The sequence below is a fragment of the Ranitomeya imitator genome, chromosome 3, assembly GCF_032444005.1.
Source record: "Ranitomeya imitator isolate aRanImi1 chromosome 3, aRanImi1.pri, whole genome shotgun sequence".
Classification (NCBI taxonomy): domain Eukaryota; kingdom Metazoa; phylum Chordata; class Amphibia; order Anura; family Dendrobatidae; genus Ranitomeya; species Ranitomeya imitator.
Window position 1 is genome coordinate 444,137,282 of NC_091284.1, and position 13,427 is coordinate 444,150,708.

At 41.2% G+C, this 13,427-nt stretch overlaps 1 protein-coding gene across 1 annotated transcript in view; it reads right to left on the reverse strand.

The window, feature by feature from the left end:
- LOC138670216 (multidrug and toxin extrusion protein 2-like) overlaps window positions 1–13,427 on the reverse strand; it is a 233,364-nt gene that overhangs the window by 87,431 nt on the left and 132,506 nt on the right. Inside the window, exons 8-10 of the mRNA XM_069757363.1 lie at window positions 10,393–10,490; window positions 5,561–5,674; window positions 3,176–3,243 (exon numbers count right to left, since the gene is read on the reverse strand). Coding sequence (XP_069613464.1) covers window positions 3,176–3,243; window positions 5,561–5,674; window positions 10,393–10,490 — 280 coding nt within the window. The remainder of the gene's footprint in view (window positions 1–3,175; window positions 3,244–5,560; window positions 5,675–10,392; window positions 10,491–13,427) is intronic.

Genomic DNA, 13,427 nt, shown 5'->3' on the forward strand with positions numbered 1-13,427 from the left:
TGTGGACCCTGCATCCACCACATTAACCCAGTGCGCCGTGATAGACACGTAACGTCCCTGGCCATGCGTACTGGTCCATGCATCTGTTGTGAGGTGCACCTTTCTACTGACTGATTGCCTCAGTGCATGGACAATGCGGTCTTTGACATGCTGGTGGAAGGCTGGGATGGCTTTTCTCGCAATGAAGTGTCGACTGGGTAGGTCATAGCGTGGTACTGCGTAGGCCATCAGGGCTTTGAAAGCTTCGGATTAGTCTAGCAATGTGGGCGTTCAAACCCTGTGTACGCGGATGACAGGATGAGTACTTTCTTTTCCTAACGAGAGTCTCTTTTAGGGTGAGCTGGACTGGAGAGCTACATATGGTGGAACTAGCGGAGGTGGTGGTGGACATGGCAGATTGAGAGAGGGTTGGTGATGGTATTCTTGATGTTGCCCTACCTACAGTGTTTCCTACCAAGAACCTTGTGATTCCCTGACTTTTGGCATTGCGACGATACCTCCACATTTGCTGCTGGTGGTGTCCTAACTGGTGGGCTTACTGTGAGGGAAGCAATGTAGCGTTGCTGACTACCTTCATTCTGTGCAGGTGCACCAACGGTACTGGACGTTCGGTAGTTAGTCCAGGTTTGCAAGTGCATGCTGGTTAAATGTCTACGCATGCACGTTGTATTTAAACTTAGGAGATTCTTCCCTCTGCTAAAGGTCTTTGAGCACTTCTTACAGATAACTTTGCACTGATTATTCGGATCTTGGTTAAAAAATGCCCACACTGCACTCTTCCTACTATGGATTACTTTTTCAGGCATTGCACGCTGTGCTACTTTCACCGGATGGCCACGGTGTCCTAAAACTGTTTTTGGATTTGACAAACATTTTTGGCCAGATACGGGCCTGCCAGATGAAAGCTGTTGCGAAGTAGATGGCGACTGCGGATCATCCTCCTCCGCTTCTGAGCTACTGGCAGCGGCACCCTCTTCCCCCAACCGCTGCCAATCTGGGTCAACAACAATGGGTCATCTATCACCTCCTCTTCAATTTCATGTGCACCTTCCTCTGTGTCACCGTGTAGGGTGCTATATCGTTCGTCTCATAGTCTCATCAGGGTCAGATTCTGGCTCAGTACACTGCGAGGGTAATGTAGTGATCTGAGTCAATGGAACAGCATAATAATCTAGCTGTGGCTGTGCATCTGTGCACTCCATGTCCGATTCATCTTGTAATGGGCTTTTAACAATTTCCCTCTCTAACCCAGGCATGGTATGTGTAAAGAGCTCCATGGAGTAAACTGTAGTTTCGCCTGCCGCATCCTTCACTTTTGGTTTGGGTGAAGGACACAAGGAAGCGACTTGTTCCTGACGGGAGCATCCACTGACGACTCACTGCTTTTAGATTTCGAACCTTCTGAAGAGGAGGCGAAAGAGCTGGAGGCTGAGTCAGCAAGGAAAGCCAATACTTTTTCCTGCTCCTCCGGCTTTAAAACCTGTTTTCCTACTCCCAGATAAGGGAGCCTTCGAGGCTTTGTGTAGCCAGACGATGACGCTGGCTCAACACCTCGAGCCTTTGGTGCTATTTTGCTTTTCCCACTACCACCAGATGCTCCACCACCACCAACACCATCATTAGTACCAGCTGGCAACACCCGCCCACGGCCTCTTCCACCAGACTTCCTCATTTCTGGAAAAATCTAACCAAAATAACAACCGTTATACGGTACTGTGAAACAAGGTAGAAGGTGTATATAAACTTGTGGAGAACTTTAATGTCTCTTTTTTTGGGGGGGGAAAACTGCAACAAAACTCAGGCGTAGTGTATTACACAACACAATATAAGTGGCAGAACGTGGCTGGAAGATGTACGACAAACTAACAGAACTGCGACGTAGATCCACTTAGTGTCAATTTAAATCTCCCTTTTATTTGGGGGAGACTGCAACAAAACTCAGGCGTAGTGTATTACACTACACAATGTAAGTGGCAGAACGTGGCTGGAAGATGTACGACAAACTAACAGAACTGTGACGTAGATCCACTTAGTGCCAATTTAAATCTCCCTTTTATTTGGGGGAGACTGCAACAAAAATCAGGCCCAGTGTATTACACTACACAATGTAAGTGGCAGAATGTGGCTGGAAGATATATATTAAAAAAAAAGGGCTGTAGTACAATTTCAATCTCCCTACAATGATCTCAGGACAAGTATGGCAGCAATAAAAAGGACTGCTGCACACAAAAGTGTGGACAAAGAAACAAGAAAACTGTGCAGAAAGGAGCAACAGGATTTTTGCTTTTAAAAAAGCAGTTGATTTGCACAGAGGCGTACAAACAGCAATGCAGCTATCAGGGAGCCTTATAGGGTAGCCTAATAAGCTACAGAGCTGATGCACAAAAAAATAAACTCCACTGTCCCTGCAAAGAAAAGGTGGTGTTGGACAGTGGAAATCGCTACAGCACAAGCAGTTTCGGGGTTAATCTTCCCTCCCTAACTATATCCCTTCTTCTGATGAAGCTGCAGCAACCTCTCCCTATGCTAAGATCGGCAGAAGTAAGATGGCGGTCGACGTGCACGCCCCTTTATAGCCCCTGTGACGCCGCAGAAAGCAAGCCAATCACTGTAATGCCCTTCTCTAAGATGGTGGGGACCGAGTCCCATGTCATCACGCTGCCCACACTCTGCGTCCTCCTTCATTGGATGAGAAATGGCACTGAAAGCGTAATACGAAACGCGACTTTGGCGCGAAGATCGCCGACCTCATGGCCGATCCCACACTAGGATCGGGTTGGGTTTCACGAAACCCGACTTTGCCGAAAGTCGGCGACTTTTGAATTTGTTCGATCCGTTTCTCTCAACATTTCTAGTGGAAACTGCAGCAGGAAATACTTCTTCTTTGGGGAGTTTTCATATTTCCAAAGCAGTTTAGAAGAGTTTTTCAAAATTTTTAGAGCATTTTTTAGGAAGAAGATCCTGAGAGTTTCCTCTCAGTTTCAGATCCAAAAAGATTCAAAGAATGGAGCGAGCTAAGTAGGTCAACGTATAATGCAAAAACTCACATAAAACGCATAAAATAAAAACAAAAGAGTTTACTGCTAAGTTTAGTATTGCTATAGAAAAATGTATACACGATAAAATAAAGTTATATTGATTATTTTCAGTTATTTTGTCCACATTTATAACTAACCATGTAAGCTGCGGTTGCCAATTCCAACATTATAGCCTGAGCTCCGAGCTCCACAACACTGATAAGACCTGCAGAAAAAAATACCATCAGATAATGCCCTAAACTGAATTAAAAGGTTTTAAATATCAAAAATTAGATCTGAATAAAGATATTATTAGGACATGTGCAAACAACATCTTTTCAGGTGGATGAACCCAAAGAGTTTTTCAAGAGAAAGACGTTTTTGGAAACATTCATTTTTTTTCTTTGAATAGTCTTAGTTTTTTGGTCATTTCCTGAGCACATTTATGACATTTTATGGGATTTTTTTCCAGCATTTTCCTGGTCTTTTTTACCGACGTTTTCTTGTAATTATTTTTTTACTTCATTCAACAATGGTTTATCAAGCCTATGCATTGTTTGTATTTTTCTATACACTTCTATTACAAAAGTATGAGCGTCTTCAGGATGGATGACGCCTGAACAATGGTTACATCATTTCTTTTAACCACTTTGTGTCTTTGGAAACCTAAAGCTGTTAAAAGATGCCCAAAAGCCTGAACAGAAAGTCATTTTTAATTTTTACGTATAAAAGTATACGTTCATTCTTTCAATCATTTAGTTTTAGCTTTTTCAGGTGGTTTTCTAAGTGAAATCCACCTGAGAAAGACATACTGCAAACAAACCCTTAAATACAAACATTAGACTTTTCTTGGAATGGATGCCATTTTCCTGATAATTAAAGAGGTTTTCCATTACATTACATGTGCTGTAATTCAGATTAAATCACTAAAACACTAACTTCTTTAAATGCCTTCTGCTGTTGGCAGTTAAGTAGCAGGGATCCAGCTGTCAATCAGAATGATGTAAGGAGACAGAGCAAGTCGGGAAAGAAGCCACTGGTCTGTCGACGTGATGTCAGCAAAGGCAGCTGAATCGCCGGCAGGAGTGGTCAGTGACCTCTCTGTGCCAGCGAAGAACTGCACTGGGCACAACAGGCAGGTAGGTAGCAACAACCACCTACCTTTATTTTATTTTTTTTTACAAAGTCCCAGATATCCCCATTATCTTCTTCTTCAGCCACTGGGAGCTGCCATTTGCATTTGCTAGTGGCTCTCCGACAGCATCTCCTATACTGTGGCTGCCTTCAGTTGTGTTCTTGGCACACCCCCGAGGCTGTTCAGGTCACAGCTGTGGGAGGAGATAGTTGCCATTTTACTGAAGCCTGCAGCTATGCTGTGAGCTTCACTTTCCCTCTTTAACCGCACACACTGTTCAGTGCGAGTACAGTGACGGGAGGTCTGGGATGAGGTATCGGTGGCGGTGTACAGTGCCTGACAGTAGTAGAATACCAGGCTGCTGATCACCGCTCCCCACTACTTTCACTGCAGGTATTTAGAGCATAGCAGGGTAATTGTCACACTGCTGTGCTCTGATAACTGTACATGGTCGATCATGTTAGCGTAAGCCTCCTTCAGAGTATTACATTGACATAGAAACTCTGCTATCTATTGCCATAATGTGTGGTACGCCCCAGAGACATGTATCTATATACTGTATACAGTACAGAGCAAGAGTTTGGACACACCTTCTCAGATAAAGATTTTTGTGTATTTTCATGACTATGAAAATTGTAAATTCACACTGAAGGCATCAAAACTATGAATTAACACATGTGGAATTATATACTTAACAAAAAAGTGTGAAACATCTGAAATTATGTCTTATATTGTAGGTTCTTCAAAGTAGCCACCTTTTGCTTTGATGACTGCTTTGCATACTTTTGGCATTCTCTTGATGAGCTTCAAGAGGTAGTCACCGGGAATGGTCTTCCAACAAAGGTGTGTCCAAACTTTTGCTCTGTACTGTATATCTCACACATACACAACATACGGTACACACACGTATGTTTACACATGTACTGTGCATTTACATAAATATACATATCTATAGAGACATATCTAGGGTGAGATCTCTCTATATTATATATGTATACTAAAGTAAATATACTATGAAACATATCAGAAGGAGAAAAAGATAAAGGCTTTATTCCTATGGTTGTGCAGTGCTGGGTGCTGCTGCTTGTGACACTTATGTGATCAGCAGTCAGCGTATGTGAGGGAATCCTATAATAATATAAAGTGTTTAAACCTAATACTTGGAGCTTTTCTTTGACAAAAACATGTTAGTGATGCACATTGCTTCACTAACAACTCACTGGAACCAGTTTAAAAGCTAAAAACGAGGTGACAGATTCCTTTTAAAGCCCTGAAAGACAGAATATGGCATATTTTTTTACTAGTCTACGGCTTACAGAATATATGTGCTTTTGTAAAACATTCAAGTGTGAAAACTACAAATTTGTATGTAAAAAGTTTATTAGAAGGAACAGTACGCATGAATTACCTGCTAAAAATCCTCCAATTTCGAAGCTCCACCATTCAATGCACACCATAAGCATGCTGGGTATGGCCAAACGTATAAACAAGCCCCATTCCTGTAAGCAATCTCTGGACCAACCTTGAAAAAAAAACCACATTCTTTAAGTAATACCTTACAAAAATCAGCAGAGTCATGAGGGAGGAAAATATTGGTCATATATATATATACTATATGTATTGTTATTTGCATGTATTACATAAGACACAAGTAAAAGAATTAAATGTATGCAAACTGACAGTAAGGCAGAAGACTAATATATATTCGGTTATTCACATCTCATAGAACACAAAAATAGGGAAAAAGGAAAAAAATGGGAAGAAAATAAGTCAGCTCACCAATCCCTCAACAGTGCAATGATGTCCATGCACGGAGCCGCCTTGGTCAAGGGCGTAGTCCAGAGCCAGCAATGAAAAAAAAAATATATATATATATAATCTTCAGCATGGATCTTCTAAAAAGTCAATTTATTGAAAACACTTTAAAATGCAAACATTTGCAAAAAAAAGATGGGGCTCCCAGGTGGTCAACGCCGACGCGTTTCGACCATCAGGTCTTAGTCATGGCATGATAATGGAACCACATATTAACATTTTATACAACACAGAACACTAAAAGAACAAGTGCTTAGATTAAAACTCAGGTGGGCAATCAGAACTTTCATTAGATTAACCCCCTGTGAACCGCAAAAGAGAAAGACATGTCTATGGAAAAAGAACCACAACGGTGTATCAAAAAATTACATTAGCCGGAGTAATAGAACCAATTCACAGTGTGTACAATATTAAATATCACCTTCTTATGGAGAGAAGAAAAAAAAAAAAAAAAATTGGATTATATGAAATAAATATATGAAATTATTACATTAATCTAACTGCAAAATGAGGTCAAGACGTTTGTTCAGCCCTAAGGGCACCCTTGACTGTAGAGAAAATATCCAAAAGGATTCACGATTTAAAGGGAACCTGTCACCTGAATTTGGCGGGACCAGTTTTGGGTCATATGGGCGGAGTTTTCAGGTGTTTGATTCACCCTTTCCTTACCCGCTGGCTGCATGCTGGCCGAAATATTGGATTGAAGTTCATTCTCTGTCCTCCGTAGTACACGCCTGCGCAATGCAAGATTACCTTTCGCAGGTGTGTACTACGGAGGACAGAGAATGAACTTCAATCCAATATTGCGGCCAGCATGCAGCCAGCGGGTAAGGAAAGGGTGAATCAAACACCTGAAAACTCCGCCCATATGACCCAAAACTGGTCCCGCCAAATTCAGGTGACAGGTTCCCTTTAATATCTTACGTCTATGATCACCGCCTCTAGGGGGTTTATGCACTTTTTCAATAGCAGTCACTTTAATCATGCTGGTATTACCTGCATGGATTGTTTTGCAGTGGTGAGAGACTGCAGAAATGTTATGTGATGTATTATTAAGTGCAGATTCTGAGATATGCTTACAAAACCTTCTTTTTAGAGGGCCCACTGTGCAGCCCACATATTGCAGTTTACATAAGTCGCACTTCTATCAAGTAAATGACACCTTCTGAGTTCCAATTCATGTGCGTTCGAATCGGATAAGTAATGCCTGTCACACTAGAGGTGAAACTAGTGGTTTTTCTTACGAAATTACACGTTTTACACGGGTGGTGACCACATTTAAAAAAACCCTTATATGTTAACCAGGCCCTATTTCCTGCAGTCAATTTACTATGGAGATAAAGACTCGGAGATAGGATGTCACGTAAGGAAGGTGCTTTTTTGGCAAGATATCGTATGTGAGTACGATCTAAAATATGTGCTAGCTTCACATCACTATATAAAATAGGAACATACTTTTTCACAATTTGAATTATTTCTGCATACTGCGGACTATAAACTGTGGAAAAATTAATCGTACTCAGAGAGTGAGAGGCAGACTCTGTGTGTTTATTCTTATTAAACCTTTTTCTTTTAATTTTTTTCATTTTATTATTATTCTTGTTGGGGTTCCTAGAAAGAGACCCTGAATCCTCATTATCACTCCATAATAAAGACTTCCTATCAATGTCTTTTGTCACTGATTTTGCTCTGTGTAGCATCCAATTAGGATAACCGCGATCTTTAAGTCTGAAAACTGTAGACTCAGTTTCCTGTGTGAATTGTGCAGCTGAACTACAATTTCTTTTAAGCCTGATAAATTCACCCACTGGTATATTCTTAATGACATGTTTTGGGTGACAAGAGTGTGCCTCCAAAATTGAGTTGCTGTCAGTAGATTTTCTATAAGGGGAAACAGCAACTAAGTTAGTATTTTCATTTACTGATAAGGAAATATCCAAATAATTAATAGAAGTCTTGGAGGTATTAAAAGTAAAGGAGAGATTAAAATCGTTATTATTCACGTATTTTATGAAATCCGTAATCAGCATATCATCCCCCTTCCAAATTATAATCAAATCATCGATATAGCGACCAAAAAATACAATGTTATTAGAAAAGGGATTATTCTCATTGAAAATATATTTTTCTTCCCAAACCGCTACTGTAATATTGGCTAATGAAGGGGAACATTTCCCTCCCATACTAACGCCCTTTTTTTGAATAAAAAACAACCTGTCAAATGAAAAATAATTATGGGCAGTATGCAGAAATAATTCAAATTGTGAAAAAGTATGTTCCTATTTTATATAGTGATGTGAAGCTAGCACATATTTTAGAACGTACTCACATACGATATCTTGCCAAAAAAGCACCTTCCTTACGTGACATCCTATCTCCGAGTCTTTATCTCCACAGTAAATTGACTGCAGGAAATAGTGCCTGGTTAACATATAAGGGTATGTTTCCACGTGCAGGAAACGCTGCGTGTCTGACGCTGCATAGAGCCGCAGCGTCAGACACGCAGCGTCCAGATGTTACAGCATAGTGGAGGGGATTTAATGAAATCCCGTCTCCACTATGCGTGGTAACATGCACGCGGCGGCCCTGCGACTCCGGACATGCTGCGCGTCTTTTCAGATCGCAGCATGTCCGTATATCTTGCGGCGACGCTGCGTCGCCGCAAGATATAGCACAGGGCGCTATGGTGGGGAGCGATGATGCCGGATGTGTGCTGTGGACACATCCGGCATCATCGCGTCCCAGAAAGGGGGCGGGGCTTACCGCAGAGCGGCTAAGCCGCTCCGACGATACCGCCGGCCATCCTGAAAGTGGACACATACCCTAAGGGTTTTTTTAAATGTGGTCACCACCCGTGTAAAACGTGTAATTTCGTAAGAAAAACTACTAGTTTCACCTCTAGTGTGACAGGCATTACTTATCCGATTCGAACGCACATGAATTGCAACTCAGAAGGTGTCATTTACTTGATAGAATGCGACTTATGTAAACTGCAATATGTGGGCTGCACAGTGGGCCCTCTAAAAAGAAGGTTTTGTAAGCATATCTCAGAATCTGCACTTAATAATACATCACATAACATTTCTGCAGTCTCTCACCACTGCAAAACAATCCATGCAGGTAATACCAGCATGATTAAAGTGACTGCTATTGAAAAAGTGCATAAACCCCCTAGAGGCGGTGATCATAGACGTAAGATATTAAATCGTGAATCCTTTTGGATATTTTCTCTACAGTCAAGGGTGCCCTTAGGGCTGAACAAACGTCTTGACCTCATTTTGCAGTTAGATTAATGTAATAATTTCATATATTTATTTCATATAATCCAATTTTTTTTTTTTTTTTTTTCTTCTCTCCATAAGAAGGTGATATTTAATATTGTACACACTGTGAATTGGTTCTATTACTCCGGCTAATGTAATTTTTTGATACACCGTTGTGGTTCTTTTTCCATAGACATGTCTTTCTCTTTTGCGGTTCACAGGGGGTTAATCTAATGAATGTTCTGATTGCCCACCTGAGTTTTAATCTAAGCACTTGTTCTTTTAGTGTTCTGTGTTGTATAAAATGTTAATATGTGGTTCCATTATCATGCCATGACTAAGACCTGATGGTCGAAACGCGTCGGCGTTGACCACCTGGGACCCCCATCTTTTTTTTTCTTTTTGCAAATGTTTGCATTTTAAAGTGTTTTCAATAAATTGACCTTTTAGAAGATCCATGCTGGAGATTATTTATTTATTTTTTTTCATCTCATAGAACAGGATTACACATTGATGTACACCACCGGTACATTGGAAGTTAAGCAAAGAGGAGAAAAATGTGTAATTAAAATGTAACTTTTATTTCATATGAATTAAAAAAAGTTATTTTTTTATTATTTATAAAATTTATTAAGGCTAATATATTTGCAAATAGCAAACTACACTACAGTACCAGAGCTCAGCAACGACAATCAAAGTTTAAATACAGTAATTGAGCTCAGCATCTCTGCTAGAGGTGACGGCACAAGCAGTTGAGCTCACGGATTGGCTACAGCATTGTTGACATGACGTCAGTGCTGGAGACAATATCAGACACATGAGCAGCGGCGGAGACTTAGGCTGGACCAAGGGACGGTGAGTACAGTTCCTTTTAAAAAACAAAGTGAAGCCCGAGGTTTTTTAAAACTAGAAGTTTTTTGAACTTTAATATTTTTAACTATTAGATATTACACTTTGTCTGGTTACTGTATTGACAACAACTTTAATGCGCAGAGTGACAGCCACTAATCCTTGTGTCTGGATTGAACATGAACAGCGCTGCAGCCGATCAGTGAGCTCCGGGGATTTTCCCATCTACTCCGGGGACAGTGACGAAAGCTTGGATTGTTATTTCATAACAAGTATTCTGAAAAGACAACCCTTTCTAACAATAGTTACATACCTCCCCATGTTAGGAGGTGCAGCTTTTTCCAAATAATGTAGATATAAAGAACACCACTCATTGCAAACTGTGATATTGTGTTTGCCCACGCTGAACCCCTAGAGGAAACAAACAAACACACACAAAGGTAAATGAAAACATTGCCTTCTTCTATGCTTACTCAGCTACTGGATTAAGGCATTTGTTGCTTCTTTATTTTTTTGTTGTATACCAGAACTTTAGACTATATCACGTTATGTAGGTATTCTTTTATTAGCAAATCAACACACGAAAAAATTCTCCTTAGTAAGGTAACCTCCGCATCACAGTAAATAATTCTACAACAGTCTGCTCTCCGCCTAGAGTAAAGATCAATGCTGTCAGTGTGTATGCTTGTACTACTGCTACTGTGATGAGACTAATTACAGTATGTGATCTTATACAGGACGGCCGGACTGGGAGGCGCCTGCGTATTGTGGTGCAAGAGTCAGCGGATGCGCACATACCGCACGACGGCTCCATTTTATTGAATACCCTGTGTATGAGAATTCACAGACAGTGTGTCTTCAACATCGAGATATCACAGGATGCGCACTTGTCAACTCTGGCACCATTTTATGGAAAACTTCCACTACAACCCCAACATAGCAATAAGAACGCGATAGCCATCACCATTACTCCTATGGCCGGAGCGAGTGCACTGCTATGTTGATGTTTTAGTACATTACTTCAATAAAATGGAACTGGAATAAGTGCTTGCACACACTGTGATCTCCGGCGACATTTTACTTAGAATGCGGTGAGTGAAGGACCTTCGATGACGTCGCGGTCACATGAGCGGTCAGGTGACCGGTCAACTGAAGGTCCTTCACTCACCGCATTCTAAGGAACAGAGGGAGACGCTTGCAGCGCTGTGATCCAGGGCCCGTCCGAGGGTGAGTATATCCATGTTTTTTATTTTTATTCTTTATTTTTAACATCAATATGGATCCCAGGGCCTGAAGGAGAGTCTCCTCTCCTCCAGACCCTGGGAACCACACGCCGAAATGCAGGATTGCTCCCTGCACACGCCGTACAAGACGACCCCTGACTTTTGGGACAATTTTTAGGGGTCAAAAAGTCATCTTATATGCCGGGAAATACGGTATTTAGATGCTGGTGGCAGTGTGCATGCTCGATTTCTGAGAGTGCCAGAAAGACACAAGTATCTGCCTTCTGTAGGAGTACGTCTGAAAATTATGCATGGCAGAGCGCACGTTCGCTCTGCCGCCACCATTATAGTCTATGGACCCGTTGATATATACATCCGAATCCCGATTTGCAGGCGATTCGGACAGAAGCTCCAACGGGACCCACAAACGTGCAGAAAAGCGCACCCATTCTCCTGGTAGCAATTGTGTGAGGGACAGGTAGCTGTATATAGTGCATTGCGAAAGTATTCGGCTCCCTGTAACTTTTCAACCTTTTCCCACATATCGTGCTTCAAACATAAAGATACCAAATGTAAATTTTTGGTGAAGAATCAACAACTAATGGAACACAATTGTGAAGCTGAACGAAATTTATTGGTTATTTTAAATTTTTGTTGAAAATCAAAAACTGAAAAGTGGGGCGTGCAAAATTATTCGGCCCCTTTAACTTAATACTTTGTTGCGCCACCTTTTGCTGCAATTACAGCTGCAAGTTGCTTGGGGTATGTCTCTGGCAGTTTTGTACACTGAGAGACTGAAATTCTTGCCCATTCTTCCTTGACAAACAGCTACAGCTCAGTGAGGTTGATGGAGCTCGTTTGTGAACAGCAGTTTTCAGCTCTTTCCACAGATTCTCGATTGTATTGAGGTCTGGACTTTGACTTGGCCATTCTAAAACCTGGATACATTTATTTGTGAACCATTCCATTGTAGATTTTGCTTTATGTTTGGGATCATTGTCTTGTTGGATGACAAATCTCCGTCCCAGTCTCAGGTCTTTTGCAGTCTCCAACAGGTTTTCTTCAAGAATGGTCCTGTATTTGGCTCCATCCATCTTCCAATCAATTTTAACCATCTTCCTTGTTCCTGCTGAAGAAAAGCAGCCCAAACCATGATGCTGCCACCACCATGTTTAACAGTGGGGATGGTGTGTCCAGGGTGATGAGCTGTGTTGCCTTTACACCAAACATATCGTTTGGCATTATTGCCAAAAAGTTCGATCTTGGTTTCATCTGACCACAGCACCTTCTTCCACATGTTTGGTGTGTCTCCCAGGTGGCTTTTTGAAAACTTTTAAAGACACTTTTTATGGATATCTTTGAGAAAGAGCTTTCTTCTTGCCACTCTTCCATAAAGGCCAGATTTGTGCAGTGTACGACTGATTGTTGTCCTATGGACAGACTGTCCCAACTCAGCTGTAGATCTCTGTAGTTCATCCAGTGATCATGGGCCTCTTGGCTGCATCTCTTATCACTCTTTTCCTTGTTTGAGATGACAGCTTAGAGGAACGGCCGGATCTTGGTAGATTTGCAGTGGTATGATACTCCTTCCATTTCAATATGATTGCTTGCACAGTGCTCCTTGGGATGTTTAAAGTTTTGGAAATCATTTTGTTTCCAAATCTGGCTTTAAACTTCTCCACAACAGTATCACGGACCTGCCTGTTGTGTTCCTTGGTCTTCATGATGCTCTCTGTGCTTCAAACAGAACCCTGAGACTATCACAGAGCAGGTGCATTTATACAGAGACTTGATTACACACAGGTGGATTATATTTATCATCATTAGGCATTTAGGACAACATTGGATCATTCAGAGATCCACAATTAACTTCTGGAGTGAGTTTGCTGCACTGAAAGTAAAGGGGCCCCACTTTTCAGTTTTTGAATTTCCACAAAAATTTAAAATAACCAATACATTTCGTTCAACTTCACAATTGATTTCCACTAGTTGATTCTTCACCAAAAATATACATTTGGTATCTTTATATTTGAAGCATGATATGTGGGAAAAGGTTGAAACGTTCCAGGGAGCCAAATACTTTCGCAAAGCACTGTACGTACTGTGATGCAGTGACCCCTGTTAC